General features: G+C 36.3%; 2 protein-coding genes across 2 annotated transcripts; both read right to left on the bottom strand.

Moving 5' to 3' along the window:
- Positions 1 to 4,652: 4,652 nt before the first annotated feature.
- On the bottom strand, positions 4,653 to 8,149 carry LOC137733410 (eukaryotic translation initiation factor 4G-like). Its single transcript, XM_068472561.1, has 3 exons — positions 6,187 to 8,149; positions 5,286 to 5,479; positions 4,653 to 5,186 (listed from the first exon to the last, which is right to left on the bottom strand). Exons 1-2 carry the CDS (start codon positions 8,094 to 8,096, stop codon positions 5,437 to 5,439), a joined length of 1,953 nt encoding a protein of 650 aa, XP_068328662.1. The 5' UTR covers positions 8,097 to 8,149; the 3' UTR covers positions 4,653 to 5,186; positions 5,286 to 5,436.
- LOC137734204 (eukaryotic translation initiation factor 4G-like) lies at positions 4,925 to 5,413 on the bottom strand. Its single transcript, XM_068473506.1, has 2 exons — positions 5,286 to 5,413; positions 4,925 to 5,186 (listed from the first exon to the last, which is right to left on the bottom strand). The coding sequence occupies exons 1-2, from the start codon at positions 5,411 to 5,413 to the stop codon at positions 4,925 to 4,927; spliced, it is 390 nt and encodes a 129-aa protein (XP_068329607.1).
- Positions 8,150 to 17,070: the final 8,921 nt, after the last annotated feature.

The following is a 17,070-nucleotide window of genomic DNA, read 5'->3' as shown; positions in this document are numbered from 1 at the left end:
CATAAGGTTTAGTCAAACTAATCAACAATTTCTGGACAATTCCTTCATTAGGCAGTTCCTCACCATATGTTCTCATCTTATTCACAACATCAAATAGCCTAGTAAAGTAGTCTTTTAAGAGCTCATTTTCCGTCATTCTTGTATACTCGAAATCTCTTCTAAGGGATTGAAGTTTTACCTTTCTGACTTTAGTGTCTCCTCTGTATTCTTGCTATAAAATTCTCAAGCTCCCTTTGTAGTATTTTCATTTGCTATTCTCGGGAAAATGGTGTCTGAGACAACACCTTGGATGATTCCAAGTGCTATGGCATCCTCAATTCGGTTCTGCTTCGGTGTTTTGAGTTGTGTTTCTGTGAGATCCTCCTCTAGAGCATCAACCTCTATCTTAGGTAGTTCATACCCGTATTGAACCATATCCCATAAATCATAGGACTTGAAAATGGTTGTCATTCTTATTCTCCAAAAATCATAGTTCTCCCCATCAAAGACTGGAGTTTTTAGCTCACTGCTACTGCTGGATCCCTTCTGTTTTGCTGGTTGTTGTTGTTGTTGTTAAGGACACTACATAGGTGTTTCCAGAGATCTCAACTTTGCACATATTGCGCCCAGAAAGTTGTAAGATCAGAAACTAGGCTTTGAGGCCATGATAAAGTTTGTTTGTTTTTGATGTTTTTGGTTGATCGTTTTGGATCGGTTTCTTAGGGTTAGAATAACAGAGAATGGAGAGAACTTGGAGTTGGTACTGATGGCTTCAAGGCTGTGCAAAATGCAGCATCACTGATTTCATTAAGTAAAGAAAATCTTGTAGGGTATAGTGCATTGCCATGACCTATACTTGTTTAAGAAAGTGATTGACAATAGGCTTAACAACCATTTTAGCATTACTACCCCAGATTGAATCCTAGCCCTTCATTTAGGTTTAAGTGATTTAATCTGGAGTGTACACTTGTCATTCATACACTCACACATACATTTAAATTGAAACTAGCCGTTGGTGACTAAAACCCTTCATTTCTTCTTTCTTCTTCGATGTAGACCGAATCCAAGCTTAGAAATTCCTTGTTGCTTTCGATCTCTTGACTTCAAAAGCTGTTTAGCTTCCAACATCTGGGTCGCCCTGTTGGACCGAGATAGAGCACAATGTGGCTCCAGTTTGATTTGCGAAATAGGATGACGATGTGGATCGCGGGTTCGGCAGAGTAGGGAGTGTACCTAAATTCGTCAAACGTTACTGTTCTAAGTCAGGTTGAGCTTGCAGGTTGAATGGCGAATTGCGTACGAATGGGCGTCGAGGATTATAGGGTTGGCGATGTTCTTGCAGACGGAGCAATTTGATTTAGTAGGGATCGACTCGATGCCTCCTTTTTCTGTTCGTTTCTATGACTAGCATGAACTTCATCCCGAATTGGAGTTGATATCGTTTTCTCGATTTCCATGAGGTAGTTTTTACACCATGAAAGTCTGTCTACCAGGCCTAGTTTTACAATGACTCACAAAACTATTGACGGAAAAAAAAAAAAAAAAAAAAAAAGAAGGAGAGAGTGAATTTAGTCTATCATCATGGTTCTACCTAAGATTATGTTCAGTTCTTGTAAGAATAAAATAAAAAATAGCACAAGGCATTTAAATGGGTGTATTCAATTGGAATTTTGAGGGATTTTAATTCATTTAATGAATCTAGGTGTATTCAATCATGAATTTAAGTGATTCTATGAAATTCAATGTGTATTCAATTATGAATTTAAGACAGTATATCAAAATTCTTAGAAATCCGGATGTATTCAATTAGGACTTTAAAGAAGTTTATAGCATTCTTGATGTATTTTAGAATTTGATTTTTCTATTGAGTACTACAGTCCAGTGGTATTCCTCTTAGCTTGTAAGTAAGAAGACTTAGATTCGATTATCGCCAAAGCGAATTTGAACCACATTATTACTAGCCTATTGTGAGGCTAAGCTTACCCTATCTTCTCTCGTTTGTTTCATAAAAATAAAAAATAAAAAAAACAAAAAGAATTAGAAAAAGTTAAGGAATTAGAAGGAATTGGAGAGATTTCATAGATTTCGAAGGAATTGAATCCAAATATTAAATAAAATCTCTACAAATAAATTAAAATCTATAAAAATCCATGGATTTATAAATTTATTTAAATCTCTCAAATTTCCAATTAAATACATCTCTCTAAAATTAATCAAAATGCGCAGGTCATGTAGGATATCCTTCCCTTATTATATGTGTAAGACGTTGTAACTTTTTTGCGATTTCCTTCCTAGAAAATTAATCTTCGTATTGACTTTTGGGATTTCATGGTTGTCTCTAGAACATCGGTCAAAGTTCTTTATTTTCCAGGATCTTTCGGCTTTCGTTATTACTCAGGGCAAAGGACGCTGGTCTGGGAAATATGAGTTCTCTGTCAACGAGAGCACCAATTGTTGGAATTAAATTTGCGCACATCCAAGGATCGAGGCAAAATCAAGTCGGACTTGCCCATGATCTTCAGTGAGGGGAGAATAGTGTTGATTGGGGGTGTGGTTGAACCCGAATAGGACTGTCTACATATCTCTGAAAAGGAGAATCAAACCGCGGGTGTAGTCCTAAGAAAGAATAAGCAAATAAATTCTTCAACTCGAGAAGCCCAACTTTTAGTGAAAGTAGGTGAAATAATCATCAAATTGAAATATGCCATCGATAATCAAAATATTTTCTTTTCCCAATTTTCTTGTTTGGTAAACAATGGAATTTAACCCCTATTTAGTAGATTGTTGATTCTCCAAAAGTCATAGCAGTTTATAATCACCCATACCTTGAATTTCTTGAGTCTGCACTTGTTGTCATGTTTTAGGAGATATTCTTCAACAAGATTCTCAATAACCAAAATTACTTGTTCATTTCTTCCACCTTGACCTCCACCGTTTCTTGGCATAATGAAATGTCATTCTTCATCACTTTAGCTTATTTTCTAATGATTGCTTGACCCTTACTTGCCAAATACAATTTGTATAAATAAAAAAAAAGGATTGCTTAACAATTAGTCACTTCAACCAACGCCAAGTGATAGGATTTTACCTTGTTTTTGCCTAGACTCTTGCATTTGATCCCACCATAAATGCACATCACCATCAAAACAAGAAGCAACGATCTTCACTATCTTCCTTTCCGGAATTGATTGTATCTTGAAAAGTTTCTCTACGTCCTCAACCCACAAGAGAAAACCTTCAATGCAATCACTTCCCAAGAAAATAGGAATATCTTCAACATCAACTAGATGAGGGTGGCTTGGGGTAATTCTCTTTGCACACACCGCATCTATTGTCATTTCCTTATGAACAACGCCGCTTAGGGTTTTGCTTCTCCCATAATCAATTGCCAAAGAACAGGGCAAATCCTTGCTTTGATACTAATTGACGCATCACGAGCGTGAAGGATTACAAACGTAAATCTTGAAGAACAAAGGATTCTGGAGTCCACTAGATTTTGAAAGAAAACCGAAAAGGTTGTTTGATTAATTCTTAAATTGATGAATTACATTGGAAGCCAAACAACTTAAAAAGACATAAACACAGCCTTAGGGAAGCTCAAGGGTCTTAGGGAATTAAAATGACATGAATTCCAACAGAAATTGAAAAGTTCAAAATTTATTACAAAGTCTATTTTGCAGTTTTGGACTTCTAAACAATCCCGGATGGCTAAAATTAATCATACATTGCAACAAAGTAGTGAGTTTGAATTGGGATGTCGCGCTCTTTTCAAAAAGGTATCATCGGCTCAAAACGGAGCTCGTACGCCAAATATATAAATTCCCACCGAGTCCTTTTGTCTTCCTTCAGTCCATTTCTCAAGCAACCAAAAAATCCCAACACAATATTCTTCTTCCTATTTGAACGCCATATTTGGTATTTGAATGGAGATTTTCTTTAATGCGTCATTCCTTGTCAGTTTTAAAGCGCTTCATTTTCTTTACTTTTCTTCACAAAAATTCACCCCAATCTTGTCCTACATTATTGTCTACTGTAAATCATTTTGGTCATTCCGTGAAAAATTTGTCAATAAATTCGTTAAATTGTCACGTAAACGATCACGTGACCACCTTTTTAAGAAACCCCTCCACTTGACGAGAATAGCACCGTAGCAGAATCAATGCGTATTTACTCTGATTAATTAGTGTCCACTAACTAGAAGAAAAAACAAATATACCAAAAAAATAAACTAGAAAAAAGCCTCTGGTAGTTGGATTTGTTTTTGTGTTAGGCTCTTGCAAGCAATTGTTGACCCAAGTTTAATCATCAAAATTGCACATGTAATACGTATGTCACTTGAGTTTCAATCATCTTATAATTTAGTTTAATTTAAAGTAGAGTATAAATTTATCCTTCATCATTTCATTTAGTACAAATTTATCGTTGTATATATCGTAAAAAAAGGTAGAGTATCAAATTATCAACTCTATAGATCTATACAATTAACTCGTTACTTTTCTCTTGCAACAAAAACAACATATTCATTGAAAGGATGGGAGGAAGCATTTGTTTCATCATAAACTATCCTAAATACATATCCGAACCATTCAACCAATTGCTATATTCACAATAATTTCAAAAAAAAAAAAAAAAAAAAAAAAAAAAAAAAAATACACTTACTCGAAATAAATACAAAAAGAAAATGCAAAGTTTTGAAGGTCTTAATAATTTACAAATACATATGAATTTGCAGTATAGTTACATTTTTTTGGGATATAATAGAATACATACACGATATTATGCATAGTGCAATCATAGTTTCGGTACAAAAGTTCTTCATTGCAGGCAAATTATTATGAGTTTCTGAACGCTACCAGTCACGAATTCCTTCTATCACGATTACAATGAGCATCACTAATCTCTAAATAAATTTCTCTAGAATCCGTGAGTTGAGAGTATCTGGGGGTCAAAAAGTCTCCAACAGCAAGTTGGAGGACGCACGGACCTCGTTCAAACCGTTATCTCCCTTCTCCGACTTGATAATCTCCAAGACGTTCCCAAGAATGTTGCCTGCAAGCTCCTCTCCATCTTCGTGTATTAATTGACTGATCTGATTCAAGGAAACGACATTCTCTAAAATGACCTTGGCAAAGATAAGGCCAAGAAACTCTGGTGCTCTCGGGGCATCAATCACCGTATCCTCTAAGGTCGACAGAACAGTTTCAAACCTGGGCAGATAAAAGAAGAAATTAAATAATAGAAAAACGCACAATACCCAGAAGACCGTCAGTTTCAATAACCAAATGCAGATGTAAACTTTCCCTTACCCTTTGATGAGCTGAGATTGACTCAAAGTTCCATCATGGGTCTTTGTAAGGTTGACTAGAAGCTTTGCCAAGAGATCTCTTTCAGCGTCCTTCCTCTCAAAAGAGTCTGTGACCCAAAGAGATATCATCGACGGATGGAAGCTTGGTGAGTTCAAGTCTTTAATGCATAAAGCAGCCTCTTCTCGTCTCGAGCACTGAAAATAGAAAGGAAAACAAAATCAAGGAAGAGCATATGAAAAATCTTAACAAGGGTTATCAGAAGTTGTATAATACATCAAACCATATATATCTAGAACGTAATCTAAAACGAGTTCTTGGAAAGCCAATGACTGAACATCAACTACCTTCTAGATATATATGGTTTCCAAGAACCTCGGTGGATCCCATATTCTGACACCAACTACATTTACGAGAGTCCGAACGAATTGTGCCTACCACTTTATAACATAGCAAACAAGTAATCGCACAAAAAAAATCCATCACAATGCCAGAGACGGAAATTCAACTCCTTTACTTTGATTGTTTTATTCCTTTTCCATTCTGTACCACCCCCTGTGGGGTCCATTCAATGCCAGAGAAACAATCCGATTCTATTTATGCAACTTGAAGTCGACCAAACAAACTGGAGATGACCAACCATTGCTCCTAAGTCTTATTCATTCCCCAGGCTCAGAACACACATGCCCCACTTTCCTTTCAAGAATTAAACGCATAATCATATTAAGCAAATCATCGGAAGATTTTTTTTAGCACGCAGAGAATTATCATATCTGAAAGATGCATTGAACTAAGAAAATTACAAAAAATAATTAGAAGTCTAAAGCATGCATGAGACAAGAATTTCTTAACCCCAAAAAAAAAGTAATGCGACAGGACTGCTCTCTCAAAAATAAGAATATACCTGTAAAATTCTCTAATTGCTGCCAAAGACATATCTCTAAGACGGTCTTCAGTGAACACATTTTCTGAAGGAACATTTTGTGCAGCATCTCTGTGCACTTCCTCAATATTTTTTGGTCCTTCAACTTTGCTCCTCTGCTGCCATTTATTCTTTCTCAAATCAATTGCATCCTTCAACATGAACCTAACCCTAGAAGATAATTTCATGTTATTCGATAAGCTTTTCATCCTTTCAAAATATGCATCCATGTGCTCCTTGGCTTTCGGATGATCAATCATCTCCCCAATTGTGCTCATTAGTATGCACAAAGCTTCAATATCTTCCTCATCTGGAGTCTGTTGCTGACCTAGCAACTTTTTAATGCATTCGTGCATAATTCTCTCCGTCAACATTTTCTTTTTGTATAGTTCCCCAATTAATCTAATGTTACCCAATGTTCGTCTTCGCGCTTTGATTCTTTTCTCCTCTTCTTCTTCTTCAGACTGTTTCACCTGACCCTCTTCATTGGCCTTATAGGCCTCCTCTTGCTTTCTTTCTCCCCTCTCAAATTCCTCCTGGCACTTGCACAAAAGCAATCTCTTAAAACTTATCTTTTCTTTGTCTTCACTGAAACCAGGCAACTCTCCGGCAAGATAAAAACAGAAGTTAGCATACATCTCACAGAAAGTAGGCTCCATAAGAGCCTTGTCAAAGATCTGTGAAATGACACCAGTTAGAGTCGTCACATTCTCTATATTGACAGCTTTCACTTGCTCGAATAGTTTTTCAAAATTTTGAGGAGTTAACTTGTTCAGTATAGCCTTTAACTGCCTTTGCTTGGCCTGCTCTTCCTCAGTCACTTTACCCACTTCATATTTCCCGTCAGCTTTGTGCATCACCTGTAATGGAGCATGAGGAGAAGGCATCAAGCCCTTAGGTTGAAAATTCGTATCTCTCTGCCACCTGTCAGCATCAGAATTATTTCTTTGCATCCCTCCCTGATGACCAACAGAGTGACCAGGCCCAGGCAGGATCCCTCTAACATGCTGCTGAACTGGTGTCGGTGCACGTGGATTCCTCAAAACACCAAAATTTGGTCCTTGGCCAGTTTGGAAATTGGCAGCACCTCCCTTATTCCATCTATCATAATCCATTATTCCACTCCCACGACGGTCAAGTCTTGCGGCCCCTCCTTGCCTATCAACAATTCTTCCCGGACTAGGGAGCGAATCATAATCAATGGAAGGAGCAGCATTCACATTAGCATCCAAGATCTCTGCTATATCAGACTTAATTTCAAAACCTTCTGGAAGCTCAGTAAATTGCTCAGAAAACTTCAACTGGAAATCTCTGGAATATTTCTTCGCCCCATGTTCATGTCCATCTTTGTCAGAATCATCCACTCCACAGACCTGCTCTGCAGTATCTGAGGTTTCCAGTTTTGGGGGAGAGATGTCAGCAGCGTCTTCCCAATCCTCTGGCTCAGCTTTAACGGGTGCATCTTTCTCTCTCCCTACAGCATCTTGCTGAGGAGCATCAGTAGCTACCTGCTTTGAAATTATACTTGTCATAATACTTTCAGTGTTTTCAGTACCCTTCTTTTCTTCAGGGTTCTTGTACGCCCCATAAAGATCAGAGGTCACGTCAGCAGCACCTGTCTTAGAAACAATTTCTTTTCTTTTCTTCTTCCCCTTTGAAATAGTACTCTTAGTTCCACTCAGTTCAGGTGTATCTGGATGTATAATGTCGACAGGAGTTTTACGAGAGCCGCCAAACTTCCTACTCTGTTGCTGGGGGCATTGTGACGCCCTGCTGATCCCCAAGTTGCCCATCTGAGGTATCTGAAGAACCATTTGGGGGGTAAAAGTCAGGTTCTGACCCTGATGAATAATTCCATGGGGCTGCATTGGATGGGGCAGCATCCCATCCATGAAAGCAGGGCTTATAGACCCAACCTGAATGGCAACGCCCTTGGACGTATCTCCTGGGCCTAAAACCAACAGAAAATATTAATACCGGATTATTTGCATTTATCAATATATCATATCAGCACCTAGGTTGCACGGACACTCCGAAACCCTAAGTGTCGGACACTTTGACACGCCTCCAATACGCCTCCGGCCGACACAGTAAACGGTTGGACACGGTCAAGACACTGGTCAACGGGTTGGACACGCCGCCGACACGGGTTCGAGGCAGTTTTTGAAATATTGAAACATATGTGGCATTCTCACCGTGGGGGTGGAGACACCGGTTGGAGGGTGGGCGGCTGGGGATGGGCAATGGTGGCTGGGATAATGGGATGGAAGTGGTGAATCCAGGATTTCAAGATCAGGGGGTCCTAAGATAAAAGTTCAAAAAAAAAAAAAAAATAGACTAGTTTGGTTTCATAGCACTATTTTTTATTGAATTTGGTTTATTGAATAATCAAAATTAATGAACCACATCAAGTGGCCAAGTGGTAAGGGCGCGGATTTCGGCTCTTAAAATACAAAAAACAGAGAGGTCCCAGGTTCGAGGGTCCAAGCTAGTGAGTCTGCTTGACTGTGACCATGAGAAAACTGAAATGCCTTTGTGAGTCTTTTCCTTTATTCTTCTTTATAAGCACTGCTGCATGCACATCCATGGAGGCAACAAGCCTTTCCGCTACACCTGCCTAAATTGTTGGAGGGTCCTGGAGGTCGATCACAAGTGTTTCTTCGGGTTTCCAAAGGATCCCGAGACCTCTCGGGTCCCTATATGGATCCGTCCACGGATGGAGGGCTGGTAGTATTTAAGCTAGGGACAATCAGCCTAAAACAATTGTTTTGTTTATATTTATAAATATAAATGATGTTATTATTTTTTTTTTCATTTATTTGTTTCTCTTTCCATGTATGCCTAGTTAAACATAGAGGTAAGCATATCCATTTTATAGAGGCTTTATCAGGAAGAATCCTTATACATCCATGTTTAATTATAAATTTGAAGTATTATTTTTAATATATGTAATATATATTATATTTTAATTAACGTGTCCTATTTATGTCTGTGTTCTATTTTTTTTAGTTTTGTCGTGTCGCATGTCGCCGAATCTATGTCCGTGCAACTTAGATCAGCACGTTAAACTCATTACTAAATCGCCTATTTGGGAGAAAACTGCCAAGAGAATCTAGCATTGACGTCATAACGTTGCTATATAACAGTGAAAATAATGCCTACAATCCCCAACATCGAGTGCAACATCCCCATGGTCCAGAGTGTGAACTTACGCTTTGCTGGTGTAGTGGGTTTTCTTGTGTCAGAAGTCACGGAGACAGATTGAGAAGTCGGAGGCTTTGGAACAATTTGGGAGCTTCTCTGAGGGGCTGATGCCTCAGCTGTCTGGGGAGCTGTGCTTGCAATGGGTACATCAGAACCTCCTACATTAAATCAATCGCAGGAAAACATTGCCAAGAAATGAAAATAAAACAAAATGGGAAACACATATTTTAATCTCAGATTCCCAAAACAATCACGATATTATCCAATAAATTTCTAGACTGATAGAACTGAAACTTCGAAATCTGTACCATGCAATTGGGGCTGTGAATTATGAGCTCCATTTTGTACGTCGCCACGTCGTGCAGGAACCATACCGGAAACCTGAGGACTTACACTGGTTACACTTACAGTGGCGCGGGTGCCCTTAGGGTAAGCGGGTGAGTATCCCCTGTGCTGCTGATTAGAGCTTGCAGATCGCCCTGTTTTCCGGTACCGAGTCTCGTTCTTATCCGACGTTGATTGATTGAAGGACATATATTCCTACGATTAATTCCGAAATTTTTTTGTTCCTAAATCTTCTCTGCAACCAAAAATGCAGATCCACAAACCCCAAATCAAATCAATCAAACCTAATTAACCGAAAATCGTACCGTAAAGCGAGTGCTTAAGAGAATGATTAGGGTTTGATTGGAGTACCTTGAGAGTGAGGAGAAAGAATTAAGGTTTTATTGAGAAACCATGAGAAAGTGCAGAGAGTGATATGAGCGTAAGTGACTTTAAATGATCGAAAAAGACTTATAATCCTTCGTACCAAGTTTTTTTCTTTCCTCTTTTCCTCACTAAGCAACCTCCTCGCTAAGCAAACTCACTAACCTAAGATAACGGATCCAGATCATCTCCGGACCCTTCTGTGGGGATCCATCGGGATGCTTGCTTTCATTCTGGCCGTTAGATGAGATCGTGCGGCCAGAGATTTATTTATTTATCCATCTCCTCTCTGCAAAACGAGGTCTTCTTCCTCTTTCCTTTCATCTTAAGACCTTACTTTCTCTGCTCTTCCTCCTCCTCCACCTTCCCCATAAATTCAACAATTCAAAGTTTATTTATTTATTTCTAATTCTCCTACGTGATGGATAACTAAGATTCAAGGAAATTCTTGTTCTGTAATTTTTAATGCTCTAACTAGCTCGGTTCTTGGGTTGTCAAAAATTATTGGACGAAATTTTCGATATTTTCTTCATTGATTGTTTACAAATTGAGAGAAATACAGACAGAGACGAAGGAAATGAATCCAAATTTAAAGAAAGAAATGGGGTTCCCAATTCTTTCCCACGCCCAATGAGAAATGCCTTCAACTAGCACTTGATTCATGGCATGTCCCTTGGACATGCTTCAAGGCGCCCGAGGACTTGTGCCTTCATTTCCTCTGTGGGCTAGGGTGAATACCACCAGCGGATCTGGTGACTCCTTGAATAGTCGTCCCTCTGCTAACCAAAAAGAAGCCACTGATGCGGATAAAAAAAGACGGGGTGGAAGGTTCCCAGGAGAGATTTGGAGCAGAGGAAAGAGATGAATTAGCCCATAGGGAAAAAAGACTTTTGGAAAGGATTTTTCCAAATAAAAAAACCCGTAATTTAGAAATTAAAATAAAGTTGCGCAGAGATAGAGATGGAGATGGAAAAGGAGAAGACAGCACCAGCGACAGAGAAATATGAGCAAAATATTGCAGGGACCGGTGCAAGTGTGTTATGAACCTAACAAAGACAAGGGGAAGACTGAAGAGAGACAACCGGAACGGAAGGAGAGTAGACCTGGCGACCTCGTTTTGCGAAGAGGAGTTTTAAAAAAACAATTAATCTGTGGCCGCACGATCTCATCCAACGGACATAATGAAATCGTCCGGCTGGATCCCCAGAGAAAGATCCGAAGATTAGCTGAATCCTATAATAACGACAAAAACATAAAAAGTTTATTCGTGCCTATTTAATTTTCTACTGTCACCTCTTGGTACTACTGTGTAATAGTGTTCATTTTTACTTGTAAATGAGAGATGTTAGATTTAATTCTCGTTAAAGATGAATTTGAACTACATTATTATTAGCTCATTATGAGGCTTAGCCCACTTCCTCATCCTTTAATGAAGATAATATCATATGTTAAAAAAAAAAAATTCTAGTGTCATTGCTGCTTAGTATTACGATTTAATAATATTAATTTTCAGTTGTAAGTGAAAGTTTTTCTTTTCTATCAATTTGGTGCACGCACACTATTGGATCAATTTAATAAAAGTTCAATAATCAATTCGGTCAAAGGCTAAATTGATACAATTTTAATACCTTATAGTGTAAACTAACCAATGTAGTTCGTCAATACTTATCAATTTTATTGTTTAATTTTCTTTATTTTTTAACTTTTTATATCTTTCTATGATTATTATTTTTTGTTTGTTTTGCTTTGTGATCAGTGGCGAAACCATAGAGGCACAAGGAGGTGCGGCCGCATCTCCATCATCTGAAATTGACCCTAAAAGCGAGAATTTGCACCCTAATTTCTCTGAACTTGCACGAAATAGACACAGAACGTTGTTGCTGCACTGTGCGAGGCTTTTTTTGCCGGTACTATAGGCAAAAATTCGCCTCATCGATATAAGCAAATATCCATTTAATATTGGTACTATTGGCAAATATTGAAGAAATAAGTCAAAATATTGGCCTTTCCGGTGCGTGCAACGATTGTTGCAGAAGTAGCGGTTCGAAAAACGTCGCGAGGAAGAATAAGCATGCAGTTCTTGGGTTTACTGCTTTAAGTTGAAATGTATAGTTTTAATTTTGTTGTGGCTAACAATGAAACTATAGCTGCAAGCACTGTTGATTTTTTCTTCTTCTTTTTTTTTTTCTTTTTTTTTTATTCAAATATTATAAACAAAAAAAAAAAAAATCAACCTCAAACATGCCGTTAAGATAAGGAATAAAAAAAAAAAAAAACATAAAATTTACGCTAAGATGAAATTATTAATCAAACCATTCTTAAAATTTTCTTTCTAGTTCAGAGTTTCATAAAAAATAGAAAGTAACTCACATTATATAAGAAATGTATTTTTCTTTTTAGTAGCATCGCTTGTATTAAAGAAATGCGCACCTTATATATTTTCATAAAAGAAACTCAATTTCATATACATGTGTAAAACATGGTATATAATGCAATATAATAAGATACATATTACTTAGCTTATATACCAAATATCGTTCATATACAAATATTTTCTCAAAATATTCGTCGATATATTTGTAAGTTACGCTATCGGTATTTTCACAAAAATTGATATCTAAAACCTTGGATATTGTGAAAACACCAATGCGAAATAAAATGGAAGATCAATGGATGAGTAATAGTATGGTTGTTTACATTGAGAGATGTGTTTTTGCTTTTATTGATAATGAGCCTATTATGCGACGCTTTCATGACATAAAACCTTGTCGGCATCAATGTATTAATAAATTATGAATGACATTAACATTATTTACTATCTAAAAGGATATTTTTTGTCTAAATTTTTTTGGGACATCTAACCCTTTTAAATTTTGCCCTCTCCGGACAACTCATGGCTTCGCCACTGTTTGTGGTAGTGTTCAGGCAGCGATATCTTTTGATGAAGCTTGTGTCTTGATATATATGTTTGTGTTTCGGATGGACCATTTTGAGTTGTCCATTGTATCTTCTTATTGTGTTTTACTGAAGCATCTTAGCCTAACAAAAAAGATGTACACATCTCTGCCTTAGTGCATCAATCCCATGTGTCATTTTGTTTACCGCGTGTCGATAATTTTCTATTATATGCACAGGTCGTCTAATGAGTTTTGTTCTTGTTTACCGCTTCTCTTATGAAAATTTAATTATGTTAATTCATTCTTTTTCAATTACTAACTAGTCAATTTCTTAAAAAATTATATTGTTCATTGTTAGTTTCAATTTCTTTTACCTTTTAATCTTTATCTTCGTCTTTAGGAGATGTATTCTATTGAGTGTTTGAAGGATTTGAAAAAGAATTATAAATCCATGAAGTTTAATGGGGTTTCATAGACTTCATGTGAGTTTTAGGTGAATTCATTCAAAATCTTAGGGGAGAGAGGCCTAATTTCCTAATGCCTAAAAAACATTATAAAATTCTGCACTCTTTAAAATACTTTAAAATCAAATCCTTATTGAATACACATCGAGTTTTATGGACTACTTTAAAATCTTGAAGAATACACCCGGATTTATGTGGAACTCTATAAACTTCTTTAAAATCTTAATTGAATACCCCCTTAATTTTTAAGTATTGCCGATTTTCAATTAGAGAAATGCTAGCAGGACTCGCCTAAAAAAAAAGTCCAGCAAGACTCTTTATTCAAAAAGTTATAATTACATGAAGAATTGGACTTTTGTGTTTTTACAAAACCCCAAAAGTATGTGTTTTGCATTATAGCCCAAGTTGAGGTTATTGCATTTTAGCCCAAATTAGGATGAGAACAAAATAGTCTTCTTTTTAAATGAGAATTGGATTTTCATTTCATTTATTTCTATTTAAATCAATTCTACGGATACAAAGACCAAATGACATTATTGCATTCAAGTTTAATTAGTTAAAGTTTTAATTAATTAAAGAAATCGTGATTATGAACCTAAGCCTACGATAATTGAGTTAGGTGATTGGTCGTCTCTCAAATTTGTTTGAACCATGGGAAAGTATAGATTTTTGTTGTAATTTAATATGATCAAATGTTGTAAAAGAGCATGAGCTTTTCTTTACATTAAAAGTACTCCTCTTATGTTTTTTTTTTTTTTTTAAACAAACGATATTGTCTACACTAAAGGGGTGGGCTAAACCTCACAATGGGCTAGCGATAATGTGGTTCAAATTCACCTTTGGCGAGAATCGAACTTAAGACATCTCACTTACAAGTCAAGATCGATCTTTGCAAAATATCTTAACTTCTTTTTTTTCTTTCTTTAATAAAGATTTGATAGAAATGTAAGTTTCTCCAGTAATGTGACTTTCTATGTGAAAAGAAAAATGGAAATCTATAAAGAATGAAAGAATATGTTTTTCCAAATCGATCTTACTAAACATCTTAACTTTGTCTTCTTCTTTGTTTTAATAAAGATTCGATTGTGGTGTAAAGTGTCTCCAATAATGTGAGTTTGGCCTTTACAGCTTTTATCTTTACCAAAAGCATGGATGTCATGGTTGATCTTTACTAAATATCTTAAACCTTTTATTCTTTTTGTTTTAATAAAAATTCAACTGGGAATTTTGCACATACACCACTTGGACGATTATGGTTTCTGCAAATATCCCTTAAAGAATTTCTTTTGACAACTAACCATGGTTCAAAACAGACTAAAGGCCAACAATACCAATACATAGAAGCCGACCAAATGAACAAAACTTGGAGACTGATTAACCAAACAATAGTCCCAAAATCACCAAGACACATAATTGAAAAGGAATACCAGTTGACCATAATACTAAAATCAATCACCATTCTTAGACCGAGATCCAACACTAGCTCGTGTTGGATCAAGTTAAAGGTTAATAGTTATCCTAAGGCCTTAAAGGCAACTATACAGTCCATCAAAGAATACAAAGTTTATGTTAGTAATACCATATAATCTTGCTTTAAAAATGTTTTACAAGCATAGTGGGAGTATCATATGCTACTAAATCAATCACATGGACCAATAGTTGTAATAGGACCAAACTGTTTTAATGTGATTAAAATGCATGCTTATATGTGAAGAGCAAAAACCCTCAACCAATCAAATATTAAGTTGACTAGTGAGAGGGTTTTTTGAACATTCTTTTGTGGCCTTCCACCATGGTAGGCTCTTTTCGAATGTACACAAGTGCACCGTGCTTTAACCCTACATTACAAGAGGCGCAAAGCCTGCATTTACATTTAAGGAGTCTATTCTACGCATTTCAACGTCCTTCCTCTCAAAAGAGTCTGTGACCCAAAGAGATATCATCGACGGATGGAAGCTTGGTGAGTTCAACTCTTTAACGCATAAAGCAACCTCTTTCTCGTCTCCAGCACTGAAAATAGAAGGGAAAACAAAATTAAGGAAGAGCATATGAAAAATCTTAACAAGGGTTATCAGAAGTTGTATAATACATCAAACTATATATATCTAGAACGAATCTAAGACGAGTTCTTGGAAAGCCAATGACTGAACATCAACAAGATGTATTTAAATCTTTAATGTCAAAGATTGCGAGCATCCACCAAGGTCTGACGCTGACATCAAGTGGATGCTTCAGGGCAAGAATGAGTTGTTTTATTATGGTAAGAAGAAAGCAGGGGAAAACGAGGCTGACAACAATTAAACTAAACACATTTAGAGGGTGTAGTCAAATTCGGATTTGAGAGAATTTTAAAAGACTTTAAAATTTTAGTGTAGTTAATTAAAGGATTTTAGAATCCCTTCAAATCTAGGTGTAGTCAATTAAAAGATTTTAGAATCCATTTAAATCTAGATGTAGTCAATTAAAAGATTTTAAAGTATTTTAAAATCCATCCAAATTTAAGTGTATTAAAAAAAATTAAGATTTTGTAGGATTTCAATAAGTTGTGGATTTTATGGGATTTAAGAGTAAAAAGTATATATAACCAAGAGTAAAAAGAATCCAACCCCACCCCCTAGGATTTCAAATCCTTCCACCACAATTCACTACAATTCATTCAAATTCTTTAAAATCCATATAAATTTTGTAGAAATCTTTAATCCTCTTTAATCATATCAAATCTCTCATTTTTAAAATCCTTTAAAATTTTAGTTTAACTACACCTCTGAGATATCACATTACTTGTCAATACACTCACTGCATTCAAGTCAACCTAGAAGTTTCCAAAGTAGCAGGTCAAATGTTGTACGAAGTCTACAATTCTCCATGCAAAATAACTTCCCAAGGTTTCTCAATATCCTTTAATGCACAACAATAAATTCAGCAAAACATTACGATGGCAGATAACCTTCCAAAAAATTAAGACATACATGGAAAATTATAAAATTATCCAAACTTATTTCTATATCTGCGCAAGTTATGCAAAGAAACCCTATAGTATATTTTTCAATAGATGTGAAAAAAATAAAAATAAATGAACATTCAAACAATTGCAATCATGTAGTTAGCCAACTGCATAGGAAGTGAATTTTCCAATTGAGACCTAACAATTATAGATGAGTAGGTTACCAAGAAGAATGTTAGAGTAGATAGAAATCACTGTCTTACGGCCTACATTCTTTTATTTTCTTTTCTAACACAGATATTCAAACTTAAGGACCTCTACCTACACCTTGTTAACTACATTGCAAAATATAAAGTTGGTACAGAGGAAAAGGAAGATGATAGAGAGAAAATCAGAGAGATTGTATTGATTGAATGGATAAAATGTATACAAATGAACTTTTGGAAATGATAGCTATACAATCCCTTATATAGCCATATAACCTACTTACAATACCCCTCTAACTATATTTCTGTTATATCAGTTATTACTCCCCCCCCTCAAACTAAACTTGGAGGATCCAAGTGAAGTTTGAGCTAGCTAGGTATTTGAGACTGATATGGAACTACAAAACGAAGATGTCTGCACTGCTTCAACCCCTGTCTCTTGC

This window comes from Pyrus communis, chromosome 5, assembly GCF_963583255.1.
Source record: "Pyrus communis chromosome 5, drPyrComm1.1, whole genome shotgun sequence".
Lineage (NCBI taxonomy): Eukaryota > Viridiplantae > Streptophyta > Magnoliopsida > Rosales > Rosaceae > Pyrus > Pyrus communis.
This window is presented reverse-complemented; position numbering and strand designations above follow the sequence as displayed.

Coding starts and splice junctions, on each gene's coding strand:
- LOC137734204 (XM_068473506.1), bottom strand. CDS start 5,413: ATGATATCTCTTTGGGTCACAGACTCTTTTGAGAGGAAGGACGCTGAA. Junction 5,187..5,285: donor CAATCTCAGCTCATCAAAGG/GTAAGGGAAAGT, acceptor TTATCTGCCCAG/GTTTGAAACTGTTCTGTCGA.
- LOC137733410 (XM_068472561.1), bottom strand. CDS start 8,096: ATGGATGGGATGCTGCCCCATCCAATGCAGCCCCATGGAATTATTCAT. Junction 5,480..6,186: donor GCAATTAGAGAATTTTACAG/GTATATTCTTAT, acceptor TTCTATTTTCAG/TGCTCGAGACGAGAAGAGGC.